General features: G+C 37.0%; 1 protein-coding gene across 1 annotated transcript; it reads right to left on the bottom strand.

Annotated features, from left to right (window-relative positions):
• Nucleotides 1-54: 54 nt before the first annotated feature.
• LOC110794406 (uncharacterized) lies at nucleotides 55-13,446 on the bottom strand. The gene is made up of 15 exons (XM_021999386.2): nucleotides 12,960-13,446; nucleotides 8,256-8,658; nucleotides 7,989-8,166; nucleotides 7,752-7,891; nucleotides 6,159-6,969; nucleotides 5,840-5,940; nucleotides 5,384-5,528; nucleotides 5,190-5,258; nucleotides 5,050-5,095; nucleotides 4,067-4,527; nucleotides 3,530-3,609; nucleotides 2,919-3,054; nucleotides 1,702-1,885; nucleotides 774-856; nucleotides 55-655 (listed from the first exon to the last, which is right to left on the bottom strand). Exons 1-15 carry the CDS (start codon nucleotides 13,060-13,062, stop codon nucleotides 533-535), a joined length of 3,063 nt encoding a protein of 1,020 aa, XP_021855078.1. The 5' UTR covers nucleotides 13,063-13,446; the 3' UTR covers nucleotides 55-532.
• Nucleotides 13,447-14,769: the final 1,323 nt, after the last annotated feature.

Raw genomic sequence — 14,769 nt, forward strand, 5'->3', positions numbered from 1 at the left:
CAATATTTGAAGGCCAAATACAAAATGCTTCAATTTACACAAACATTTTAGGTATTTCAAGGTAAAATCCAAAAATCACTATGCATAGTAAGATAACAATCATCTAAATATATGATTCTTCGTTTTACACATTTACAAATAAATACAAAATCCCCTTACAAAGGGGGGTTGCCTGAAAAAAGAATACTCGTATGTAACAAAAGTGGGACTAAACTCTATACAAAAATCTGTACACTTCTGTACAGTTAACACAAACACCCATAGCTTTTTACCTCTCTACCCAAATCCAAAATAAAAGCCCATCTCTAAACCCGGCCCTGGAAAATCTCATCTCGTCTCGTATCTGGACATCTTCTCTTTCCTCGTCTTCCATGATCTCTCCCAACTCTCGTCTTCTGATTTGTTCCGGAAGATGGCAGAAGCTTCCGAATGGAGGGTCTTCATCTTCAAGAAATAACATTGTTCTGAACTTTGCAATATTTGCTCGAAAAATGTCCAAGCACGTCTCAAATGGTGTTAAATCCTGTTTTTCCTAAGCATGTTGAGCCTGCATCTTCTGATGCATATCTTCGACAACATCTTTCAACTCAGGAAAGATTGATACAAGCACAAGCTCCAAGATAGAGTAGGCAACTTGTTTTAGACATACCGAAGACTGCAAATTTGAAACATATATCTTCAAAACGCACATTCAACCTCGATAACATTAAACGTAGGAGGGAAAGTAAGGTGAGCCTAAAACTGAAGAAGGTAACTGATTTAACAGTAGTTACCTGAAGAAAAAAATAGAGATCTCGTGCACAACGCTTGTACTGATTTGCACCGATCATACTGACTAAGGGCGCTGGAGCTCCGTCTATCAAAAGAGGAGATAAAAGTAAAACCGGTAATCTTAAAAAATGGAGCTTAGAAAGTTAATTAACTTCTACTTCTCGATTAGCATATTATAATATCAACAGATTCAACAGAACTAACCACACCCTAGAGCTAATTAAGATTTAAGAAGGTAAAGCTTAAACAATCAGGATGCAAGTGATGGTACAAACTTTTTGAAGACACAGAAAAGAAAATCCATTTAAGGCTCTGTAATCCATTTCATTTACCTTTTGAATGACGAGGTGCTGAAATTTTAATACACCTTGAATAATTAATTTTGTTTGGCAAACACCTTAAACAAATTGAGATGGACTTGAATTTAGATGTTACTTTGAATTAATCCATCTTTACCTTCTTTTTTTATCATTTAAAAAAGTTATACGAAGTAAAAAAATTCAGCTCCTAAAACAATTAATTCTACCAAACAACTCATTCAATCAACTACATTATCAATTTCAACTAGCTTATCAGTTTCAGCTCCTTTATTAGCTAGTGTTGCCATACATAGCCTTAATCTTACCTAAAGTTGAACGTTTGCATCAAACTTTACCAAGCATCATTAAGCCAAAATTAGCCAGTGAAAAACAGCATATGGTCCCCACACGCACAAATACGGAATGGAGAAGAACAGGAACTATTTCTATTTATACAGTCAACGAGTTTCTAGTCACTAATGGACCGATAAGCAAAGTGCCTTCATGAGAAAAAAATACTGTGGAGAAGAGGAATAATAGAATTGGATATAATTGACATATATTAAGGTTTGTGACACAAAATCCTGTCATAAAATTGAACAGCACGTCATTTTGTAAGGTAGGTACTTACTGAAAAGCATCTTCTTCACATAACTAGCTCTTCGAGCTTCCTCAAGTTGCATCTCAAATGAACAAGATTGGGACTTCCTGCTGGTTGCTCGAGGTGTCGCTTGAAAAGATGTATTGTCTATTTCATCCAATCCACTCCCACTGATCTCTAGCTTGAGAAAAAACTTTCCATCTGGCCAGAGTATCTGAAGCAAAAAAAACAAAAACAAATACTTGAGCGTTTCCTAGAACTAACCCAAATCTCATCTTATTTCCTATAACAGTGGAAAGAACGTGACAATCTTGCAAGGGATTCAGGCTCAAATTGTCCATGTTGGTTGAAACAGGAGCTCCAATTTGACCTACATGAACTTACCTCCTAAGTCATAGTTACGGAGGACTTACATACATAAAAAATTCAAACGCTGTCCTAAACAAAATGACACCATATAATGTACTACCTCCGTTTCGAAATAATAGGGACACTTTGACTTTTGACGCTATTCACAATTTCAATTTGACTATCTTTTGAGATTTATGGGTAAGGAAAAATATAGTCGTGTGGGTCTTGTTTGATTCGTCTCGATATGTATTTTCGGAATATCAACTTTTTATAATTTTTACAAATACAAAATTAGAGATATTAATGTACAAACATTTACATCGGCAAGCGTATAAAGGTAAACTGTCCCAATTATTTCGAAATAGAGGGAGTACATCGCAGTATATTATAGAATCTTACTCTATGTTTTTTTAGATGCATCACTTTGACTTTCACGCTTGTTAACGCATAATTTTTACCTCTGAATCTCTGATATTTTGAAGACATTGAATATTAATCCAATATTTTACATAATAACACTTGTAGTATTGTATACTTCCCCCATTCTCTTTTCATTGCAACGTTTTGACTTCCATACTTGCCTTGTTGCCGATGCATAATTTTGACCCATTAATATCTTTAATCGTCTATTAATAAAAAATATGAAAATATATTGAAAATATACAATAAGACTAATCCAACAACCTTTTAAGTAATAACATTTCTTTTTATAAATAAATTAAAAAAATATGGTCAAAGTGATGTATGAGCTGAGTAGTGCAAAAGTCGAAAACATTGCACTCAAAGGAAAAGAAGGAAGTAAAATAGTAAACAAAGTCGTAAAAGTCAAAGTGTCGCATACCAAAAAAACGGAGATAGAATGACAAATTGTTAAGACGTGTGGTTGATATACTTACATCTTTCACCCACCGAATTCCTTGAGCAACAACATCCTCTCCGCGGAGCCAATTAATCTGCATCAATAGCCAGTCATCAATAGCGTCTTCCATGACTAACTGCAGTATTTGCTTTGAGATCCAAAAGACTTGTCTCCTGAGGTAGCATCAACAGAAGAGCATACGAAAATTTAGTTCTTAGCTTCCAACGAGGAGGGAAAACGAGCAACGAAATTAGTAACATTCCCATGCAACAGTTCCCCAATCTCTAAACTTCAACTGATAAGTTCATGTGTCGAAACAAAAACATTTAGATTGTCCAGTCTAAGCCACCGTGTGTGTCTGTGAGAGAGAGAGAGAGAGAGGGGGGGGGGGTATAAATATGTCCTGCAACAGTGCAAATTACAGAGGATGTTCTCCTCACACTCTTAATAGATGAGACAATATCAAATTAGCAATCGCGCATTTAACATAAATGCCACAGAGGAAATTTGCCATTACAGAAATTCCATAATAAAATAATAAACCACATAGTCTGTAACCTATATATCTCAGCTATTCCATCAACATGCAAATACTCAGCGAGAATAATAATTCTACAGGGAAAGAAGGTAAGATCAAAACAACTTTACCTTATCCAGCCTCTCCTGTTAAGCTGAAATACCTTGTCAACCAAATTCAACATAGGTACGGTAACATTAGGTGGTGCCCACTGCAACATAAGCAAAGGTGATAAGAACCCAAACATTATTTATTCAACGAGACAACAAATTTTTTGACACCTGTTATTCAGCTCAATATATCGAGGGAGGTTTTTCATCCATAAACTATCGAGATATTAAAAGCTCGATAAGAAGAACAAAATAAAATTAAGTTTGGAATAATGAGTATGAGCAAAATGGACACTTTTTTCAATACCTATTTATGGCAAGCACGAAACAGGGAATACATAACCATACAAAGACTCACTACAAAATATTTTATTTCAGAAGTTGAAAAAAAATGATTCATTAATCCAGCCACAAGCCCCACAATACGGTATTGTACAACACAGCTACAGAAGGGAGGCCTTTTCCAAGATTGGACGACAAAATTAAAGAAAATCGGCACTTGCAATATTTTTGTGAATGATAAATTAATTGGAGTGAACATTTAAAAAAGAATTATACCTCAGGTGGCACTCCGACGGGATCATCAATAGGATGACGCATATCCGGCAATCTTGTTACTCCAACAGAGTTGGATTTCATCACAAAAGGTCGCATCGTCTCACCATGCGAGTGTAGTGTATCTCCAGTTCTTTTGACCACACGCGGTGGAAAGCTCTTTGAGTTCAACTCATTATCTGAATGCCACCCACTCCCGTCAACACCGGAATCTAATGCCTCATTGTCAAGACTTCCATCTTTATCCCCTTCTTCGTTATCAGAAAAAGTATTAGCTGTTTCAATTGAAGCATCTAATGAACCATGCATAATAAGATCACGTTCATTCAAGGACAAGTTTCTGGTTGGCACAGATGTAAGTTCTTCAAATTGTGATGAAGATGAACCAACAACTTTGCGCACTAAGCCATCTGAAACCCCCTTGAACTGGCGTACAATATCATCAACAGCATCATCTACGTTTACTGTTTCATAATTTCAAAGAAAAGTCAAACCACAATCTGAGTTCATCTGTAAGGCTGTGGAGTGTGGACAACTATGGAATCACCAATAAAAAGCACATTGTACAACAGAGTATTCAGAAGTTACTAGGAAAATAACAGAAAAGTTTAGATACATCTACATATTACCTAACCTGTAAAATGAACTATGCAAAACACAAATAGAAGCTACAACAGCAGCTATTCTTCCGCAAAAGAAAAAGAACATATATTATGCACCTGAAGATATTGATAAACTAGGCCAAATAAGCATACCAACAATATCACTTATGAATATTGTTCCTCCTTCCAGAAAAATATTGCCATTGTACAGTCATTTTTACAGTTATTTTTACTCTCTAGACCTTGACATAATAATTGCAACCATCACAAATTGTGAGGTTAGAACTCTGGTTGCACAAAATCACATAAAGAAACATTCGACAATCCTAAATCTGAATTAGATTCTACATCAACACTAGAGATGTGTAAAAAACTAGATCATACCTGCGAGTGTTTTCATCACTGACGGTGACTTTCCAAATGAGTAACTCTATAAAAAAACACAATACAAATGCATTTTTATGTGAGAGTTAAGTTTAATCGTCACTTTTAAGAAATAAAGTGAAACATCACAGAGAGCTCACCTTTGAGGAAGCACTGAGAAAGTCCCACACCTCATGCTGTTCAGCAACATTAGCTATGGATAAAAGATCCTAAGACATGATGATTCAGGTTTCAGATATCAGAAGGATGATTATTTGAGTTGAATCATACGATTTCGGATCAGGTGCCCAAAGAAAATTCAAATTTTAAAATAGTTAAACATTAAATATCATACTTGCAGATATTTGTCAAGCTGGATGCAACGCTGATGCACAAAAGAATCTTCAGTGCTGGATGAGAATATCCTTTTTGGAGGCAAATGTAAGTTATAATTTGGAATATCCTTAAGCTGTCGATGTAATCGCTCAAAGTTCCTGTATCTGCTCACAAAAATATCAACAGAAATCTCTCACTGACCAAATAAGGATAAAGGAGCACTGAAAGTAACTTAACATATTCAGTGCATGTAACGCAAAAGAGCATAACAACAGAAAAAATGAACGAGTCAGACAGTCACAGTCACAGATTTAGCAAACAATAAAAGCAAAAGTCACCGAAAACACAAGTAGACTGAAAGTAACACTATAATAGACAGTGCCAACTTCTGAAAATTCAAATCATGTGTATGACGGACCTAAATTTAGGAACACTGCAAGGCATCAAGGCAAAAGAGCAAAGTAAGAGTACACACCTCCTTTTCACAAACCACTTGTTACTCTGTGCATCAGTGACAGCTATAGAATACACAGCAAAAGATTTCGATCCGATTTTCTCAAAGTATGCTCCTACGACCTGTCATTTATGCCATCGGTTGTCACCGTGAAAGTAATTCATAAATCCAGTAACAAAATTTGCTCGATATTATTGTTGCATATCTAAACAAATGGCAGTAAAATTATTCTAATGCTTCTTGTGAAATATAAAACACGACTTTCCTGGAAGTTCACCTCCTACAAACATGTGGTGCTTCATACTTTGAATGAATTAGAAGTGAAGTATAAGAAACTAACCCGACACATAAGCTTGGGAAAGTGTGACCCCTCAGCCCGAATCACTGAACCAGGCAGATCGTTTAATTTTTTTTGTTCACTGCACCTTCCAATGTTTGGACTGTAGAAGTCCTCTGAAATTATAAGGCTTTGGCTTTGACCAATATTAGCACTTTTCTCCTCAGATTCAACTTTTAAATCAGAAGTACTGCAGGACCGCTTAAGCCTAGTTTTATTTCCATCAGCTGTAATAATATTATCACCGTCAACTTCACAGACAAAAGCCATTTCTTTTAAAGTAGAATCCTTATCCACGTCAAGAGATACTCTTTTCTTCTTGTTGCTACCATCTTTGACTAGATCAGTGATATTTGATCCAGCAACGGAGCCAACTAGTTTGTTATCAGGTACTTGAGGAGGATGCCCTTTTGCGGATTTATTGATTTTATCTTTGTAGTGTCTTCCTATAGCCCACATGTTTTCAAGATTTTCAGGCGCAAGAACTTCAGTTCTTCTCTGAGTTGCAGCGTCCAGTACTCGTGCCCAGTCAGCAACTTTTGGCTGCGCAGACTCTTGATAAGACAGATTAGAAGAAGGAGCCAGTGAAGCCTCCAAGGCCATTTTTATCAGCGGATCCTTTTCACCTTGTGGAATTTCATTCTCTTGATTATGGAAGTCTTTACGTTTCTTCAATGAAGTTTCACCAGATCGTATGCTTCCTTCAGCAACAAATTGATTATTATCCCCCTTTGATGACTGATCATCACCATCTGATCCAGCCAAAAAATCTTTGACGTGAAGAAGAAGAATCTCAACCAACTGATTAATATACCTAGAAGCCCAAAAGAAGCAAAAAATAAGCAAACTGAACATCTATTTCAACCCACAAAAGGATTTAATTAGCAGCTCATAACAGACAGCAGACAAGTGCATGTCCATATCATAAACTTTATTTTAATTTTTCGAACAAAACCATAAATTGTCATGTTCCAGGACGAGAAAAATACAAGCACAAGGTTGATGTGTGTCAACAAAATTTCAGGTGTTGATGTCTACTAAATTAAGACGCAACAAGAAATCACATAATCAGTCCTGGGAAGAAATACTTGAACATTAAACTATTATACCGTAACATGACAAGTAGAGAAAAAGGTATTCCTCCGCGCATATGCAAGACATAACCAGCAAAGAAAAAGAATGGGGGAAAAGCATCTGCACCGTATATCAGACATCAGGAAGTAAATTGGCTAGGCCCACCGAGGATGAACTGACGAAGGGCTCTTTGTCAATACAAGAAATATGGTACGACTCCCCCTTAAACCCCTAGCCAACAACCCTTGATGAAAATCCACCCCACTTTACTTCCTGGGAGGTTGATTAGAAATAACAAAATCCCAGGGCTTTGTGTTAAAGAATGATCTCTATTCCTGACAGCCTAAACTTGTCTTTCCATACATGTCAGATTAGCAAAAAAAATACTCCATACCCTTCTAATGTCAATAAGCATGCAAAGGGACTCAAATCAGATACTCCGTAGATATTAGTAGGAAGAACTGAACTCTGAACAGTAACAATAACTTAGAAAGAGTGGAAGAAAAGATATCCAGGACTCACTCTGGACACACAAGATTCATAACAGGCTGCAGTACTAAACAAGTTACAAACTCTCGGGCGATGCACCGAACAAGAGGACATTGTGCTTCTTTTGGCCTCAGAACCAAACCTAGTAATCCAGCCACGAGACGCTGCAGAACCTGTGAGGAGTGAGAAGAGAGGAGTAAGTTATACACAAGCAACAGATATAGGAGTACAAAATTGGAGATAGTGTAACTTCGTAAAACTCCTTCCAACCTTGTACTCACTCTCAGCAGACATCAATGCTGGATGGAGTTCCTTAGAAGCCATAAGATGGTGTTTTAATCTTTCATCCCTTTCTTCAGAAGACAGAGTAACCATAACATCTACGCCAATAGAAGCTTGGGTTTTTCTAAACAATTCCAGATGATCACCTACTAAGTCAACTATATCCCTGAAGCATTAAACACAATTATGTTAGTCATGATGCAAACAACTGCTATTGTATAAGCTGCAGGCATAACTAATAGATAGATTATTTACCTTGTTAGTAAATCAACAAGGTTCACTTCCTTTACCCTTCCTGCGACTTCTCCTAGGGCTTCCAAAATTATGGAACGCATCAGATCAGGGGCTTCTTTGTCAGGTGTTATAGCAGAATACCACAAGTCCGTAACAAAGTCTTCTTTAATTTTATCAACAAAGTCCTCAACTGCAGCCTCTACAATAGGTGATTTAAATTTCCCCCTCCAATTTGGTGGGGGAGGAACTGTAGACAGACGAGGATCATTCACTGACAGTTGCTTCTTCCCCAAATTATAGAGGTATGCTTGTTTTCTGGTTGATGGAACCTTCGGACAGAACTCAACCTGATTTGTCAGGTGGCGCAAAAGAATTGCAATTAAGACTGCAACTGGGATATTCATCCACATTGACTTACTTGTATCTGCACATATTTCAGAAAAGGCATTGGGAATAGTCGCAGAAGCTTTAACCTTATACACCCGTATTAAAAGCCACACATTAGGATGAAACTAAATCAACAACTAATGATCAGATGATTCATCAAGATTTCCCATAAAGCTTAAAGCTTTCTTCCTATATACAAAAATGCAGAAATTCCCAAATTCTTATCAGGAGCATACTACTATGTTGAAACTGATAGAAGTGAAAGGGGGAAAATGAAAAAACTGCATTACTCAGCCAACATTAATGGCTTCTGTTCTAGTACACACAGACAATAATTGATAGTACACTTTCCATAACTTCTAATCAGGATGCCATGGGTGAGGCCAATTCATGTGGCCTGGCCTAGTGTCTGCATCGTATAGTCACGCTTCGAAACTTTGACGAGCTTCCGCTTTGCAAGTGGCCTGTTTAGGAGCAGTCTTCAAAAAACTCAAAATACACATTTTCATAAACCTTTTCCAAAGTAGTGTGTACTAAACCACAACGTGTCCCCATTACTAGTGTTCAGCCGAGTTATTTTTTATTTTGTAAAGGTAGTAAAATTGGGTAATGATTGTAAAAGCTAGCAAAACTGTGTTTTCGGTGCTTAGTGGGTATGTTTCACAAATGTTAACGTCGAATACCGTTCTCACAACCTTTTTTCCTTTTTGTGAGGCTGTGAAGGTAGGCTAAGTCTTAAGAGTGGTTAAATTAAACATTTATTCATGCCCACCTTCTTGCTTATTTGAAAAGGTGAAATCATCTTCAAGGGTGACCACCAAATTAGTGATCAATCTAGCCTAAGATGACGTCCACATTCATTATCATTGCCATGACCTAATTTAACCTATAAAATATAACCTAGGTTATATAAATAACCAACCTAATATGCCTTCATCTTAACCCAAACAAGTTATGTTTGGTGTTTTGCATGTTCTTTTGTTACTTCACTAATTACTTTTTCTTCAATAAAAGAGAAACATCACAAATACCTAACAGCTAGTAAAAGCCGTAGAACTACTAGCAGTTGCTAGGACATCTAAGAATTAAACGAATAGCTTAGATAAGTTTGTCAAATATGTCTAAAATCAGAGACATTTAGGTGCGAAACAATTATTTTGCATTAAAAAGAGAAAACTTAACATATTACAGTTTGACTAGTCTTGAATCGACCCCAAAATACTGCATTTGATTGTAAGAACACAAGTCCTAGGACAGAGATCACATTTATACTTTGCCATATTCTCGACCATTTTGTTATAAGCAGGAAAAGTTCTAAACACAAATATTTGCGGCATAAGAACATGGAGGATATTTACAAAAACAATTAAAAGCCAAAGAAATAATGAGGACAAATCATGGGGGAAAGCAACAATATACTGAGGTAAAAAAAGACAGTTCATATCCATCACCAAATTCTTTTCGATTTGATGTATAAACAATATGAGAGTTCAACAGCTTTAGGACAATTCGTAAGATTGAGTGTTGCACAGCAATTCACCATTCACATTGCATAATCCTCGGAGTAATTCAATTACTATAGCACCACCACCCAGAGTAAACCACACAACTAACAAGCGTAAATACAAAGAATAATTTCATTTGTGTTACCCCAGGCCAATGCCTTGGTTTAAAAGAACTGCAGCCACTTGTTAGAGCTTCTCAGGCTCATTGATGACCCAATAGCTAATTTCCATCAATTTCTCATTCTTGTATCATTTACAAACCCAAAATGCCACTTAAAAAGATTAACAAATTTTACCACTACAATAATTCTGATAATCAAATTTATTCCCACAACTGGTTGGTAGAACAGTATATTCCAGAGTATCCACCAGGAAAAATGCAGGCCAGGCGATGCCAGGCCTGCTAACAGGTGACTTTCATGTACATGAAGCAAACTGAGCAGTCTTCTTGAAGATTTGAATGATATTCAAGGGGGTAAAAAGCAAAACTTTTTTTCTAACGCTAAAGGACACATGAGAAGTTTCATAACAAGAAGGAAATGCTCCACAACAAACTGTGATATTACTTGATGGATAAATATAATCAAGTTTTCTATCAAAAAACAATATGCAGCGTGCATTTACACCTCCACCTACTGTGATGCAGAGGGCCCCAAGGCCCCTTCAACAGCAAGAAGAGCACTAAATGTTGTTGATGGTGGAAATGATAGAGCACGACGCTTTGGTCATCTAAAAAAACACCTCATGTGCAAGTGCGAGTAAAGGTGAGACAACTAAAACTTTTTCCCATCGAGGAAGAGAACCTTCCCAAAAAATATACAAACGAGTCTTAACTATTTTTTCAAGGAAAGATTTTTTGTTAAATAAGAATCAAAACAGAACACCATAAAATAGCACAAAGAAGAGGCTATAAACCAATCTACGCTGAAGAGTGTGAAGTATCATGGATCTATCTCTAAAATATAACAAATGCAGACCCGCCATCCTCCCCCCCCCCCCCCCCCCTGCGCACCTAATTTCCCCAAGAGCTGAACACTAAATGCTTCCACATGGATTTGAAGAATCCGTTGTGACCCTAAAATCTCAAAAGAACGTCACCCTAATGCCTTTAGCAAAGATCAAACCAGAACAAGGAAAGAAGGTGAAATAAACGCAACCTTACACCTTTGATAAAAGAAAGGTTGTTTCCATCAAGATATGAAAGACAACAACCATTTCCTAACTCAAACAAAACTAGAAGAGCAAAACAGCTTTTTACCACTCACAAGTCAGATACTAATAGAGCCTAATAAGAACTAAGGCTACAGCCCTATAGTGGTAGTACATTTGAATCAAACAGCATTTTGACATAAGTACCACACACGTGTCTTTTTAAAATGTGGTCAAATTGCTTCTTGTCTCTAAAAATAGAGGGAAAAGAAGATCTTCCAGTTGCACAGTTATGGAACAAAGCTTAAATAAAACCTATGTCATGAGATGTTATTTTAAATATATCATATCCTAGATACAGGCATACAGCAACATAAATCTCTAATGAAAATATGATACATCGCTCCTCGTAACTAAAACAGTATCCATTTTTCCATTTTCTGTATCCCCGAATCATGAAACCATAAAGCACCTGACATCGTGAGTATTTCCTTGTCCATTCAGCAGGTTTCAGCTTTCTAGTGTAATGGTCAATTGGTCACTTATTCCGAGCCCTTGTTTCTGCTGTCTTTTTAGTATCTTTTTAAAAAGGTTCTGCAACTGAACTATAACATTCTTTTGCTTCTGCGCAACACCACCCCCCCCCCCCCCCCCCTCTTTCTAGTTCCTTCTAGTAGACGACAATTTTATGGTTTCCAAACAGCTTGACAAACTTAAAACCTCTTTGTAAGGGATAGAAATGCAATCAACTACTTCTCTACGAGACTATTACAAGGAACAACGATCTATACTACAGTCACTTTTAAGCGGGACCACCGTAAACTATTAAATAGCTGCACCATTCAGCCCTCCAAAAAAATTCCACCTTGCACCCTCATCTGCTTCAAACTAGCAATATCTCAATTCTCAACCACTTTCTCTGACGTATTCACAGCTGAACCAGGATCCAAGTGATGTTGAAAACTTCCCTTATAAAGCTACTAAAGCATAGAAAACAAGATACGAACAAGCTGAACTATCCATCCTCGCACATCCAATTCCACGTGTCAACAAAAATTCGGTATAATGGACTCAAAACTGACCAATTGCGCCTAGCATTACCTTCATCTGATGCAAATTAGAAACATCTCAACCATTTCCTCTGACATGTTCACAGCTGAACCAATATCCTAGTAATGTTCAAAAACTTCCCTTACAAATCAACCCCGCATTGAAGCATTGAAAACAAACACACCGCCACCCTACATCATTGAACCCTAAGGTACACAACATGAGAGCACAAGACAAACTATCCAACCCTCGCACTTCCAACTACAAATGTACTCATCAAAAGTTCAGCATATTGCACTCAAACTGACAAATTTCAACTCCATGAATGACATTCACCAATAAAGCAATGCCATTGAATTCACTTTGCATCTAATTATACATATTTGCTCAAACCCAAATATTCCCAGAGCTTTAGTAAAGTGCGGTAGTCAGTTATCTAACATCAAACCATCCTCATCTTCTCAAACAGACAGATGATGATAATTAAAAAAAAAACTATATAAATACTAGTAATCAGTGATTATTATCAAATCAAATATTCGCATAAAAATGAAATAACAATCACGTCTGATTAGCAAATTGAAAATTTATACAAAAAAAGAAAATAAAGAGGAATTTAAGAGAGAAAACTTACGAGATAGGAAATAAGTAATAGAGAAGATGAATAAAGCCCACCATAGAAAACGAACTTTAGCTTCTTCAATGAGATCCTGGATGCTTTCCATCCGGCGCCTCATTGCATACAAAAAAAAACCTAAAAATCCGTAATTTAACAATGTCGAAGACGATTAAAATCCCAAATTGAGCTGATTAAGGTTAAAAGATTGGATCTTGTATTCGTATGTCTGAGGTCGAGGAAGATGAAGATCATTCGCGAAAAGTTAGGGTTTGTTTTGATTAAATTGGGTCGCCCAATTGAGAAATTTTAGTCAAAATTGAGAATTAGGGATTGCGACAACGAAAAAGAACATGGACATGAATGTTCACTGTCCGCCGTCCTGTACAGAGGAGAGAGATAAAGGGGGAATCTGAAGAATCTGGGTAGAGAGGTGAATTTTGTCGTTACGAGGAGTTTTACCGGTTGGGCAGTTTGCGGTTGTTTTTGGTGGGAAATAGGCAACTATATTTGAGAACTTGATGTTTAACGCCTCACCCTGAATAAACCTATGTTTTTTTCCGAGTGGAAAAATAGTTGGGCTTGGATACATTTAAAGAGGTCGTGGGTCGGGTTAGGTCGAGCTTCAGGCCGAGCTCACGCAATATGGGTACGATCGGGGTCGGGCTCACGTCAGGCCCACGTTGTATCGTACCAGGCCGGAAAGTTCAAAGCAGGGCTCAGGCCCGGCTCAAGCACATGGGCTCATGTGCCGGGCGTGGCCGGCCCGTCTGCCTAAGGCTAATTTACTAAATTTAGTGTGTTTTATCGTGTCGAGTCGTGTCGTGCTTTTTCTAAAAAAGTAAGGCCCACGACTCCATGCCCGTACCGATCCGGGCTTTTTTCGTGCTGATCAGGTCGGGTCGGGCCCGACCCACAACCATTTGTAGATACGTTACCATAGGAGAGGGCCAAAAAGGCGAACATGTAACCTATTGTACGTAAACTCTTAACATTTATCATTAGATCAATAAGTTATTATAATATCACACAAACCCTAATATATACCATCAGTTACTAGGTCAAGACTTTATTCATAATTCAAGTTATATGATAGGATTGATTTTTCTAAGTTGGAACGAATCGGTTCATGCCGAGTGACTTTCTGATGTGTTGGTAATTAGTAAATTATGATTTTTTTTTATCACATTTGGAAGAGATGATGGTGTTTTCTCATTAACTAGCTTTTGGGCCCGTTCTTCGCACGGGCTTTTACTCACTTGAAACTTGAAACTATTTTTTTGAGGGAGAAACTACAATTTTTCAAACAAATGATGAGTTACATGAAGCACAATTGCACAAGCTGCTATTATAATGCTTAAAATAAAAAATAATGGCAATCTACCTATGAATGCATATATTTACAAAGAGAATGCCAATTTAAACCCGCAAAAGAATGGTTTCATTTAAGATGGATCAATAATTTTGCTGTCTAAAATTGTAGAAAATAGTCTCTCATAAGTCATAACTGAAACCATTTTCCAAAAATTTAAAACAGTCTTTCATCACCCACTTGTTTAACATGGTCCCTTTTCACCTTATAATCCAATCCTTTGATAGAATATCTTATTGCTGAATTCTGCACATTGATGTCAATAATAATTATGAACCAGCAGTAAAAATATCAACTATCAACTGCTCATATATACATATAAATGGAATTCAACTTACAATAGAGTGAAAGAGATAGAAAGTCAGCAGAGATCTTGAGGCAGCCGACAACGTTCAATTGTGCCTTGATAGTTTGGGATGAGAAATGCAATCCAAGTGAGTATCTGCAAGTGAGGTA

The sequence above is a fragment of the Spinacia oleracea genome, chromosome 4 (genome assembly GCF_020520425.1).
Source record: "Spinacia oleracea cultivar Varoflay chromosome 4, BTI_SOV_V1, whole genome shotgun sequence".
Taxonomy (NCBI): Eukaryota; Viridiplantae; Streptophyta; class Magnoliopsida; order Caryophyllales; family Amaranthaceae; genus Spinacia; species Spinacia oleracea.